At 40.6% G+C, this 14,083-nt stretch overlaps 1 protein-coding gene across 9 annotated transcripts in view; it reads left to right on the plus strand.

The window, feature by feature from the left end:
• The window catches only part of DOCK9 (dedicator of cytokinesis 9), a 2,709,375-nt gene that overhangs the window by 2,440,791 nt on the left and 254,501 nt on the right, over positions 1-14,083 (plus strand). Inside the window, exon 49 of one of the 9 annotated variants that reach the window (XM_069639832.1) lies at positions 199-234. The exons of the other annotated variants lie outside the window; for them this stretch is intronic. Coding sequence (XP_069495933.1) covers positions 199-234 — 36 coding nt within the window. The remainder of the gene's footprint in view (positions 1-198; positions 235-14,083) is intronic. 9 annotated transcript variants of the gene reach the window in all.

Raw genomic sequence — 14,083 nt, forward strand, 5'->3', positions numbered from 1 at the left:
AATCATCAGCTTTGACCATTAAAGGATATCGTTTTTTTGCGTTTCCTTATAGACGTTTTTGTTTAGGTGCTTGTAGCAGTTTTTGTCACCATTAAACCATTGCTGTCTTTTTAAGGGTCTTGGGGACAGGGTCTGCAAACTACCATGTTGCAATATAACTTATTTTATTCTGTCCCGTTGTCTTTTACGACTTTGTAGCAATACCAGTTTACAGACAGTGAAAAAGATTTGGAGGTAATTAAATGTTTGACAAGTTTGACAAAGCAAACAATGCAGTAAAACTTTACTGCATTAAAGACCCATAGTGTGATGTGGTTGTGACTCTGAGTCTAGCATGTGTATGGCCATTCTGTAGCGTGAGGTCGTTTTTCATGATATGGATCGCTTCTGTCACAAAACGTCCACATCCGGCATGTGTTTGCTCCACAGTGTCCTCACTTCTTGATATGGTTGTCTGTGGATGAGTCGATGACCCAAAAGAAATGGTCAATCTAATAACCAAATAATTCTCCTGAGCCAATAGATGTACATGCTTACCTACTAAGAGTATGAACACTGTTGATTGCCAACAGTTATCGATTTGGCCAGTAATCCTGCGAGTTCAGGATTAAACGGAAACCAGCATTTAAGCAAAATTGAATGAAATTGCTGTTTTATAACATCCAATCACCACTCCTGGACTAACATTTGAGCTGCAGTCCAATTTTCTATGTAGCTTTCTGTAGTACATTCATATCTTTATTTACGAATAAGCTATCAGCTTGAAGAGTTAAAAGCTTTCCTTAACATTCAGATATTGTAATTATTATATGCTCTTGTATTTCATGTAAGACATTGGTGCTAATTCAGTTTTCGCTTCACAAACTTGAATGTTAGATAGCAATATGGGGGAAAATGTGCATGGCCATGTTTTGCCTAAATGCCCACCATGTATGTTGGCAATATGGTTTGTGAGGGGGTAAAACCTTGGTTTGTCAATTGTGCAATGAAAAATTGCGACGCCTTGTAAGTAGAGTTTAAAATCATAAGAAATAAAGTTCCGATACCTTTTATTCGACTAACTGGAAATAATATGCTGATAATACAAGTCATTACGCATTGGTCCCACATACTTCATCAGATTATGCTCACAGAATGAAATGAGCAGCAAAAAAGCACAGTGCTGGACATTTAATAGAGAATCTTCACTTTAACCACCATTTGCTGCATGAAGATCATGCATGAACTGCAGTAATCAGATGGCCACCTTATCTACAGAGCAATATATCTGGGCTCAGGACAAATAACGGTGCATTTTGAAAAATAATTTGTCATTCTTCCAGTGGTGGGAACTAAACTTTGAATAGGCACAAATACTTCTCACAAAACTGTTGCTCCAAGGGTGTTAAATTAAGCACAGGGTGCCTTAAAGTGGGACCCAATAACATTGAAAAAATGTAATGTTATATTAGAGCAATTGTGACATGTAAGCCTTAAAACATACTTTTTAGAAGCAGGATGTGGTGTTTTGTGTTTAGCCCACTAAGAGTCCAAATATGCTTATTGATTTGTTTAAAATTCCATTGTTGCAACCAAATTCCCAATAAAACTATTTCTCCATCTCATGTCAACTGCACACATCTAATTATCTACAGTGATTGCAGTGCCCATTCCAGCTTAAAAAAGGCATGTTGCACTACTGTGTACACTAAAGCATTATGTCAAATGCAAGTATGTGTGTTTTACAGACTCATTGCAATGTGATGTCCATATAGGGAGTTAACTGCATGTAGCTATGCTTACTGGCTTGCATATAATGTGACCAATACAAAATGTGTTCCAAAGTTTGAATGGTGTAATGGCTAATATTATCTGATGTTGAATAATGGCTTCTTGGCTTGCATGCAAAGTGGAACATTCAGAATATGTAACTAATGCTTGAATGGTGCAATTTCTGCTTTCCCCTGCATGCCACATGCTATATAATGGCCTATGTTCCCTCTAAGCTGTGCACTTGCCCAGCTTCCCTTTTGGTGCCACTCAGAGTGTTCACAGAGCACAAAGAAAATGTCATAACAGAATATTGGTGGACATTTCTGTATCGAATATTTCATTGAGAATTGTTATATATATATATATATATATCACTAAAAAAAACTTTAAGGGGACGTTATGGTTAAGTTGCACTATTAAAAACCTGTGAAATTCCCTACAAAAAACTTTATAATCATGACATTATGGTTTGCGGTAAAACAGAAAAACCCCTGAAATTCACCAGTTATGGTAGCCTAAGCAACCATAACTGCCTGCACCACTGTGCACTGCTAACACCAGCTAAGCAACCATAACTCGCGCCACCACCGTGCACTACTAGAACTAACACTGAGGACATCAAAGATGACATCACAAATATCATTCATGACATCACTGATGACATCTCAAATCTGGACCACATGTTTTTATTTATTGACAGAAATAGGTCAGGTGGGTTTATTTACTGACAGTCAGAAACGTAACTTTCAAAAGGTATTACATTTGTAGATATTGCCATTCTCACATGTTCTTACACTACTTTCCTTAGAATGTAATTGCATCTTATGCTGTACATATATAGGGGAAGAAGTAGGCCTACAACACAGCCATCATTTTTGTATGTGAATACAATCATGTACATTATACACAGTTGGTATTGCTACTGCCTCTTGTTTGCTTACTTTACTCTCCATATATAAGCCCCATATGTTTATGCATTGTAGTCTATTTATGTTTTGTGTGTATTACTGGAAATATGTAGCAAGTGATGTGTTATTAGCTACTTAGTACATGTTTCACAGTACGGAAAAGTGTTATGCAGAGGCATACACCGTTTCATTATATAACTTTGGAAAATTACAAATGTAGCTCCTCTGTGGTGTATGCTGCAGCCAATATCTACATTTCGAGGGCATTGGGTCCTCCGACGTATTCCATATCTATGACAGGTAATGTCCGCAGCTGTGCTGCGGACATTACCTGTCATAGATATGGAATAAGTCGTGGGACCATCCCATCGAAAGAACGTTACCAGGTAAGAAAGTAACTTGTTCTTCTGTATGAGTGGTTCCTGCACTAGAAAGAACACTACAATGGAATGTTCTTTAGAACACTACATTGCGTGATCAAGTATGTAGTTTATTACATATATTCCGATAATCCCTGATATTTTTTTGCCAACATTACATTCACCACCCCTTGTATGAAAGGTAAAAGCACATGTGATGTCATGAGTGATGTCATGAATGATATTTGTGATGTCGTCTTTGAGTCCTGGGTGTTAGTTTTAGCAGTGCACGGTGGTGGCGCGAGTTATGGTTGCTTAGCTGGTGTTAGTGTTAGCAGTGCACAGTGGTGCAGGCAGTTAGGGTTGCTTAGGCTACCATAACTGGCGAATTTCAGGGGTTTTTCTGCTTTACCGCGAACCATAATGTCATGATTCTAAAGGTTTTTTTAGGGAATTTCTCAGGTTTTTAATAGCGCAGCTTAACCATACCGTCCCCTTAACAAAGTATTTTTTTAGTGAATTGGACAGGTTTTTAGTAGTACAATTTAAGTATAAGGTGTGCCTAAGAAAAAAATGTTGTACTGCATAGCACAGATTTCAGCAGTGCAACATAACCAAAAGGTTGCTTTAGGAAGGGTCGTTTGGTAAATAGTATATAGCTTCCGAAGAATGCCACATGAAAATATACTGTCGTACAGCACCCTGACATGTCCCAGAATCAGTACACACTTACCTGAACGAAGTATGCCTCTTGGGCAATGTGGAAATAGATTTTATATTCATGTAGGAACGTCCATCTTCAACATTTGCCTTACACAACGCCAACACGTATTGGTATGCAGCAATTGCGAAAGCACTACACATTATATATTGTTAGGGAAAGTTGTACTTATCTGAAAAAGACATCAGCTAAATGCAGCCTTCCCCCCTAAGAAACAGCAGCAGTGGTGTAATGCAAAAGCATAAGAAACTGTGTTGCTACCTTGCACATGACATACGGAAAAAATTGGTTGCCACACATACAGTCACTCATACTACCGTTTGATGCCTTTTTGCTCAATGCCGGTCGCATGTTGCCTTATTGCCTGCCGTGGCAAAAAATAAAGCCACCCGTAAACAAAGTTGTTAATGGGTTAATAATGACCTTTCACAGTATAATTGGAAAAAAAAACTTGAATACACTCCACATACTCCTTATTTCTCTGTAAAGTACATAGGCGCAATAATCTTTGCCAGCAATAGTCTAAATTACGAATGCAGTAACGTGTGCTACTAAAAAGGACGTGTACTTGTTGTAATCCGAGGCGACTTTGGCAGTAAGGATCACAAAAGAAAATCCTCTTTCAAGATGGCCGCCATAGAAAGGGAAGCCGGTTATTGCATACATAGCCCCTCTTCCCTTTCCATTGTAGGTTGCAAAAAGCATGAGTACGTGGCATGACACAGAACCTGTAAATAAACATTCAGCGACATACAAGGTAATAAGTTACATTTGCAAATAAAACAGTGGAATGGTAAAGAACACGTGACCATTTTACAGGTTACAAAGTAGATTTATTTAATAACAAACTTGCAGAGACCATCGGAATAATCAATGCAATGATTACAATGCTGGGTAGGGAGGCATTGCAAATGTTGAAGATGAGGAGGCCGTTTTTTTTGCTCAAACAAACATTTTGGGGTCTTCGTTGAAGCAGTCGCTTTGTTTCCACAGTTATTTCCCAGAAGTCGTCATGACGTTGAGCCTACAGCACCATAAATGATGTCACGTTGATCCGAATAGCAAGTTCAGCGACCGGACATTCCACATTATTGTTATGGACAGGCAACCCCTCACCAGCAGTTGTATTTGCCGTCCGAAGAAGCCCTCACTCTGGATTTGAAAACCATGGCACGCACAGTACGGCAAAATATACCTAGGGGGAAAGGTTACAAAAAAAGTGTCAGTAACCAACCTGTACCAACATTTTTTAAAAGATGAAATAGAAAATGTGCAAAGTGCTACACGAAAATAAGTGCTCAAAGTTGACATTTTAGTAATATGTTACTAATGTCCAAGTGTACCTATAGGTGAAGGTTAGAAACGGTGAGATTTTGCATGCGCCGTAAGAGAAAACAAAATGGCAAGTACACAGAAAGACGATAATTTAGGTATGAAGCAAAAAAGAGTGGACAAATTAAAAAAAATTACGTCTCATCATTTCAAAGAAGACCAAAAATACGTGCAAAGTTATGCACAAAGCTATGTGGACAAAGTAAGCGTTTCAAATTAGAAATATGAATAGTAAAAAAGGTTGAGTGCAGTCATACCCTGCAAATGAGCAACCTGTGCACTCTGCAACATTACAGGAAAATTGTACAAGGGCAGAAAAATAATACGTCAATTATATTAGCACAATTAGATGTGCAGTTATGTAAAAATAAAGCGCGGTTCGGTGTACAGTGGGCCAAAGTAAACTTACAAAATATTTACAGCCTCCATTCTTTTTCGGTAAATCAGTCACGAATGTGTTTGCAGCGAAATATCTCCGTTGACGAATATGCATGTCCCTTACAAACTTTTTAAAACATAACCTTATCAATTGCTGTTTTTTGTTTTACCCTTTCATTCCGTGAATAGCGAGCAAGTTTCTTGTGGGCTCAAGGTCAAAAAACAATTGCCCCTTTACATTCACTCGGATGTGCGGGCGTACTGAGCGGTCAACCAAAAAAGCAACTTGTTTGGCCTTCACTCAGAAGGCAAATACATTCTTGCTTTGAAGCAACATAATGAAATCTAATTATGAGAACCTCTAGTACCATACAGCTTCAGAAGTGCCGTTTCAAGCAAACAGTGCAGATGATGGCCTTAGTTTTCAAAACTGAAGAGGCCAATCTGAGGGAAATATTAGTCCAAAACACATTTTAATCCACACGCTGTAATTGGTCGTGTTGCAGTGAGCACGAACTTCCATTTAAACGTATCATTTTGCAGACAAGAAAACTGCACTTTTTCACTTTGTGCTTCCACAGCTCATTGGGCCCCCTCAAAGGCCACCTTGTCAAATACTATTACTTGAGTCTGAGAAGTTTAATGCTCTCTTGTTTTGGAGGTGTTTCTGGCGGTATCCGTGCACACAAAAACATTAGTAAAAGATAGGGGGCCACCGAAGAAAGCTACCTTACTGCATGCTGTTCTGCAAACAATCTGGGAAAGAGCCACATGGTCGTGAGCACGACCTTTTTCCCCCGTTCAGTGTAAGGGGTAAAAAGACGTTTTGAGAACCCCTCCCCCTTATAACTTTTGCCCCCCTGCACCAAACATGACCAAACTTTCCAACCAAAGTCAGAGTGTCTGATATATTTTCTTTTCTAAGTTTGGCGACGATTCGTCCAAGGGTAGCACAGTTATAAGGCAGCCAAAAACACTTATTTCTATGGAAACAGCCACCCCACCAAAGCAACACAGTCACTAACGTCCCTGTCTAATGTGCTGCAGTGGGTGACGGCAGGACCTAGAGGTTAAGATATATGTCCATGTACTTTTGAATGTATAGGTGTACAATGGCTTATACCTCCACCGCTAACAAGGTCGTTTCTGGGTGCATGGGCTTCGGCCATGCAGCCAAGACTGTACACCCTCCCCAGAACCATCTGACATGCTAACCTATAGGACGAGTGTATGCACTGCAGTAATATGAAGTGGTGTTTCTGGGCAGGGCCTAGGGTTTTAGGAGTATGATGTATGGGCTACAGGCTGCAGCCATGGAAGCAAAACTCTACATCCTGCCCACAATCACCTCAGGGATGTACAGTAGTATGGGTGTATTGATAGGTGTACTATGCTTCACTTATTCTGGCCAGACACTGCACTTCTAGCTGTTTGTGCATAGATAGTATTGCAATGTGTTGATGTGCACTGGCTTATAACTCCACTGCTTATAACTCTGTTGTTGGGTGCATGGCCTTTGGCCATGCTTCCAACACTGTACACTCTCCCCTCAACCATGTAAGCGATAATCAATACTACACGTGTAGCCATGGTCGTGACATGCAGCGGTGGTTGTGGGCATGGCCTACTGTCTTGGAAGTATTGCCTTCGGCCTACGGCCATGCATCCAAGACTCTAGGCCCTGCCCAAAACCACTGCAGGATGTCACGACCATGGTGGGGAAATACACTCAAAAGCAATGGTCACTAACGCCACGCATGTCCTGCGAACATTTTCAAGGTGCCTGTACACTGCACAGACTCCAATAGTAGCCTTATTAGATCCCTCATTTTCTGCACGTACAAACATCCTGAAGCAGGCGCCAATGCAGAATATATAATAGACAATTGCCGCCCAAACAAGTACAGTATTTCATCCGTCTCTTAGTGTTTAAACCTCCCCAAGCATTGTAGGAAATCAAAATCATTTCCCAAACACCATTTCCCATGGCGAATACATCATTAACATCTACCGGCCAAACAAATACAGTATTTAACCCATCTCTTACTCTGTGATCCTCCCCACGCACTGTAGGAGAGCAAAACAGTTTTGAAAACAGCATTTTGCTTCTGGTAAGTAGCGCGCTGTCTTCGGATCCAAGATGTCGGGCGCATCCACAACTTCTGACGTACATCATGGCTCACTGCAGCCAATAGGCGAAGACGTTGCGTGTCCGCGGTGATGACGCCACCCCCCCTGGCCAATCGGTATTATGTCTGCGGAGCGAACAGGGAAATGTGACCATGGCGCGGACATAGATATCACTAATTTATTGAGACATATTTTTCGGTCATTTTAAAGGAAAGTACTGGACTGATTGTCACCAAATTTACTAAAGCACACTTTCGGGTCCAAGCCCCTGCCCCTGCCACAAATATGGTGAAAATCCTTCCAACGGTTTGGCCTGTAGCCGTGTGCGGTTTTTCCCCCATTCAGTCTATGGGAATTGGGACCTCCCACTAAATCTACCCCCCCCCCTGCCCCTTCCGGACCAAACATCACCAAACTTTGCTGAAAAAATCAGAGTGGCCCATATATTGTTTTTTGCAAAGTTTGGTGAGGATTCGTCCAGGGGGAGCGAAGTTATAAGCCGCCCAAATATATATATATATATATATATATATATATATATATATATATATATATATATATATATATATAGATAGATAGATAGATATATAGATATATAGATTTAAGGTGTGCTAGGAGAAAGCCAGACATGAGCTTCAAATGTACACTCCCTGATGTCATGTCTCACATTACGTGCATGCATTGCAGTCCAGCAGAGCTACATCGCTGACCCTAGCCGCAGAAAATGTTTCTGAAGACAGCTTGTGCTGGAAGAGAAATGGCTAATTCATCTCAAAGAACTTTACCAGGAGGTAAGTAATGTATTCTTTTAATGGATTGTGTCCTCCCATGCATTCCTCATCTAAGATATATTCTCCTGCCTTGCAGCACTCGCACAAACATTTTCACAGCAGGGTGCGCCGTGTAGTCTGTCATCAAGAGTCCTCTGCTTTGGGACCAGATGTGACATGGACATCGGTACAAATAGCACATGTGGCTCCCTGTGACCTCGGTTCCTTTTTTCCGCATGGCCAGTACACTACTTGGGAACATGTTGTTCGCCTCGGAGAATTTCTCAGATTCATATTTTTTTTTAATTCCTGTAATTTTCCCCAAATCTTTTTGACTGTGTGCTACGGAAACCCTTGAGTTTCAAAAAGTGCTGTGATTGCGGCACCAAAATGTCATTGACCGACCCCCTCAGAATTTGTCAGTGATGCCTCGGTATTGATCATGTTGTGGTGGACTGCCGCTCATGTGAAGACATGATGCCGACAAATTCCTGGAGAGGGAGAGTAAACGGTTGAAGAAGCGCTGTAAGAAATCTCACTCCCGTCATATATCTTCTTCCTCGTCGAAGAAGCAGAGGAGTAGCCATTCATCCACAGACTCATCACCTGAAAAACAGGTACGCATCCCATCTAAAACCGCTTTGTCAGAACAGTTGGAAGAATTTTTCATCAAAATGATGCAGGTCTTTGAGAAAGCGGGCCCACCCGTTTTCTCTTCCTCTGAGAAAAAGATCATCGAGCCCACCGTGCCATAAAAGCCAGCAGGGACTCGGTTCACAAGTGTCCCTGTGTGCCAAAGAGCCAGAGAGCTGTGAAATCCTTGTTTCAAAGATTGTCGACACCACCATCTTTGTCAGCTGCTGAATTCGTTGACAAAGTATCGATTGTCGAAGACCTTGCAACTAGGTTCACACCAAAATTGAGAAGTGTCTTTATTTCCTTATTTCAATGCATCTTCAACAAAGATGACAACTTGATTCCCTTCAGGTTGAAACCTATGGGCCTCGACAACATGACGAGTTTCTGGCAGAGAAAAATAGATTGGCTGATCTGGCTTCTATTTTACATGACACGAGTGGCCTATATACCTCCACTGAGGTAGAATTTTCCCCAAGTGGATCCTCAAGCCCACCTTATTGTGGCATATAGAAACATGATGGCAAAGATGGTCTGATGCCTTAGGGTGGGTACCTCTAGCAAGGGAAATGCAAGAATGTGACCTAACAGACATTGTGTACAAGGGCACACATGTGGAACATGTCCTTCCCTTACATAATGCCATAATAAATCTTCTCTTGGAGCTATGGAGAACTCCCTGTTCAGAGCCAGCAGTAGACAGTGATTTTGCTCAGACATAAAAGCGGGCCTTCTCCAACCTGGAGTTTTTGCCCACTCACCCATCACACAACAGTCTGGTGGTATAGACAGCTACTGTTGGCAACAAGTCAAGTACCTATCCTGCATTACAGAAAGCACCAACAAACGTTACGACGCTCTGGCCAAACAGGTTTTAGCCTAGAGCAACATGGCCCTTAAGGGAGTCAATGCTTCTTGCGCACGTGACAAGTCCACAAACAGCCTATGGTCTGAGGCAGCAGAGCATATCCCTGAAAAGAGAAATGAGGGATGGCTTCTTCAACATTGTGGAAGATGGGAAAGAAGCTATGCACCAAGCCCTTCATTTAGGACTCAACACTGCTGGCTGTTTTGAAAGGTCCATGGCGGTGAGTTCCATCACAAGAAGTTTCACTTGGCTAAGGAAATCGGGCTTTGAGCAAGACGTTCAAGCAAAATTGCTTGACATGCCTTTTGACTGGTCACATCTTTCAATGGATTGCTTTTCTCCTACAGATTTGTCATCAGATAGATATCCTTCCAGCATCCGCTGTTAAACCTTTTCGACAATGGGCATAATGCACCTCTACTTGGCAGTCTATCCACCTTGACTCAGTACGGCAGTCATCGAAACCGAATGAAACATCGGTCATCGTACATGTCACTATGCCACCCCCCCATACCTCCGAACCATTTTTCTCCGTAAACTTTCAATAATTCGACTTGATTTTGCTGGAATGTCTGCTCCCAAGGTGTCCGGTTTTAAATGGTGCAAGAACTGTAATTGTAAAATGTCTATTACGGACCCACAGTGTCTGAGTGTGGTGCCTCAGTGTCGGCCACGTCACAAAGGATTGCAGTTTTGCATGAAGATGAACCCGGAATCACTGCAGGAGAATGGTGGTGAAGTACATGCTTGTCGACCCCTGTCTAAATCTCAAGCTCGCTCTTCCACTAAGTCGTCTGAGCTCGATACGGAAAATCCCACTCCTGAAAAGGAGGACAGGCATCGGAAGAAAACTAGAAAACAATCAAATTCCCAGAGCCGCTTTTCGGTTGTCCTCCCACAAACGGCATAGGCATGAGTCTGACTCTTCCAAAGACTGCGGTAAGAAGGCATCATGCCCAACATGCTTTGCGCATTCACTCTCTCCTTATATACACTTTTTGGTTTTCTCAAAACATGACATGATCCATTGTAGTGTTTATCGCCTCAGATTTTATTTTGCTATGTAGTCCAAGTATTTGCTTTATACATACATTATTTTCATGTTCTTAGATGACTGTTTCCCTCTATAGTTGTATTATCTTCATACAACTATGAGTATTTTTATTTTGGGCAATTGAATTGACTTCATTCAATAATTCTGCAGTTGGCGTCACTATTTGTTAGTTCATTATTGTGCATGAATTGCTTATTTTGACTTCCTGTGCTAGAATTGGCTTATTTTTGCTCTCCAATTGACTAATTTTTGCTCCCCAACATGTGTTTCCCTGTCTTCCCATAAGACAGTTCGTCAGCAGGTGCAAATTTTACTTTTCATAGTTTTTATAGAGATTTCAAATGGTATTTCTAAGAACGAACAAAACGGGTCATTTATTTCCTGTATTTTTTGTTACTCGTTCTTTACTTTCTAAATGTTTATTACTTACTTATTACTCAAAATTTCTCTCATCTTTTGCTTGATGTTGCATGCTTGAGTGACTTCTGCAAGTTAAAGCATGCTTGCAGTCTATACGATATTTTCTTCCTATAGATATATAAATGTGTAAACACTTAGTTTCACTCTAGATAGTAAGTGCTTCGTTTTCGATCATTTTTATAATTGTACTCCACTTACTATCATTCTTACTCTTGTGCTACTTATTATTATTACGATCTTATACAAATTCTGTGGCTTACCTGGATGTCTTTTTGTGGTACGATTGCCGTGAATATGTTTGCAATCACTCTATTTTGTAGTGCGCAATGACGTCGTGCATCTACACGTGATGACGTCATACGTCGCACGTTTGGTTTCTGCCATCTTGTATTGGGAAATGTTTATGTTTATGCAACGTCAGACCATATTTTGAATTACTCACAATTATAATTTGGTCATTGTAGTATTTTGTTTTGTCTGTTCTTACCTATCCCATTTACTTATATAATAGTTGGAAGATTGGCATTATTTGGTGAATATTGTATTTAAATACATTTCAATCTTGTTATGTGCTAGTCGTTTGTTTCTGAGGCTGATATTATTTTATTATTATTTGGAGGCTGAATTGTTATTTAATGTGAAAGCGTATTCCCTAGTATACATTTGCTTTATGTTTTGTGCACAATTTGTTTTCATCTAAAGACATACATTTGGAACATTATGCATACAGTTGGTATATAGCTCAAGCAAGGATACAGGTTGAAAATTCTAATATACATTGTAATATGCATTCTATCCTTTTCAAAGAAAATGGTACTTCTCCTGATCCATGTTTAACCGGAATGGCACATATCCATGGTGCATATCCAGTATGCCTCACGTTTTCTAAGTATTGCTTCAAGATTGCCTCCTCTTGGTGGAGGTATTATTTTTTCAATTCCAAAGTATTTGAGTTGAAAAATGTCTTGAATAAGGTGATTTTCTTGGAAATGGACTGCTATTGGTGATCTGAAATCTTGCTGAGTAATTGCCCTTATATGTTCTCCAATACATATTTTAAGTTTCCTGACGGTACTGCCTATATAGAGTTTGTAGCAGACACATTCAATTCCATATATTACGTACTTGCTGTTACAGTTTATTAGTTCTATTATTTGTGCGTCAATGCCATTTGGTTTTGAAAGGCTTTTTTTGGCGTTATTCAAGCATTTACAAATATGACATTGACCACATTTGTAGTTCCCTCTTGTGGGTGGTTGTAGCCACATTGTCAATTTGTTGGTGTTTTACTTGGTGAAAATGGGATGGGCTCAACATTTGTTTCAGATACTTTGTTTTGCGAAAGATGACACTTGCTTAATTTTCTCAAATCTTTTGCATATCCATATCCGCTTGGAGTATGTTCCAGTTTTTCTTCAAAATTTGTTTGATGATACGGTTATTTGTGCTATATGTCGTTATGAATCTTACTATGTCTGATTCTTTGTTTTTCTCGGGTTTAGGTTTGTTTTGTAAAAGGTCTATTCTATTTCTTGTTTTGGTTTTCTGATAGATTTTATCAAGATGTTTGGGGCTGTATCCTCTTTGTTTGAATTTTCTGATGGTATTCGCAACATGTTCTCAAATTCTTGTTCTGTTGTGCAATTTCTTTTGACTCGTAACATTTCTCCATACACTATATTTTGTATAACGTGGTACGGATGATTGCTAGATGCATGTACAATGCTATTTACCGCTGTCGGTTTGGTGAAAAGTGTGGTCTGTATCTCGTTGTCATGAAACAGTGGTCTAAGAACATGAAAATAATCTATGTATAAAGCAAATACTTGAACTTCATATCAAAATAAAATCTGAGGTGATAAACACTACAATGGATCATGTCATGTTTTGAGAAAACCAAAAAGTGTATACAAGGAGAGAGTGAATGCGCAAATCATACATACAGTGTAAATTGTAGATTAATTTGTAGTCCTGGTCTGCCTCAGGACATTGAGTCCACATTTCGCAGCATACACACAGATCATCATCAGTTCAAAACAACAAAATCAATTGAAAAGGAGAAGTGCCACAGCCTGCCAAAGGCTGAACAATTAATAATTACATCAGGCCCAACATCTAGGTCACAGTGGGGGGAGGCCTTTAAAGAGCAGATGCTTGAGATGTTTAAGGCAGTTGCAGGTACGGCTCATGCCTCAAAGCAGCAGGCCTAAACTCCAGTTGCGCCAGGTGATTCCGGCACCAAGAAGTCTGCATTGATACTGATACCCTCGGCCCCACCCATTGGCAAAACAGTCATGTCATCAAAGCCATTTGGGCTCCGACAGGCGCTGGTCCAGTGACTCCGGCACCCAGCCATTCGTTGTCCCTCTGTCCCGATCAGCATTTTTCAACACAATGTCGATGATTTTCGAAGATGGCAGTGACCAAAGTACCCTTTGGTCTCAAGCCAGCGGGTGGAGGCTCTGGTGGCCCGGATTTTTTCTCTGATCAGGCCTATTTATTTGCTTTGGCAGACGGGTTAAGGGATGTAAGTGACTTGGACAATTACCCCGACTTGGAATTTCAGCAGGCCCATCCCTATGGACATGCAAATGCCCAGTACTGCATCACAGCAGACAGGCTAGTAGATGCCCTGGGTGTGGGTGCTCCAGCCAAACCCCTTTTGGGCTATGCACTTACTGACATTCTTGACCAAGGATCCCCAACAAATAGGGCATTGCCCTTCAACATAGACATTGCTGACCCTGTTGCCCCC

Source organism: Ambystoma mexicanum, chromosome 7q (assembly GCF_040938575.1).
Source record: "Ambystoma mexicanum isolate Mex_15411 chromosome 7q, UKY_AmexF1_1, whole genome shotgun sequence".
NCBI lineage: Eukaryota > Metazoa > Chordata > Amphibia > Caudata > Ambystomatidae > Ambystoma > Ambystoma mexicanum.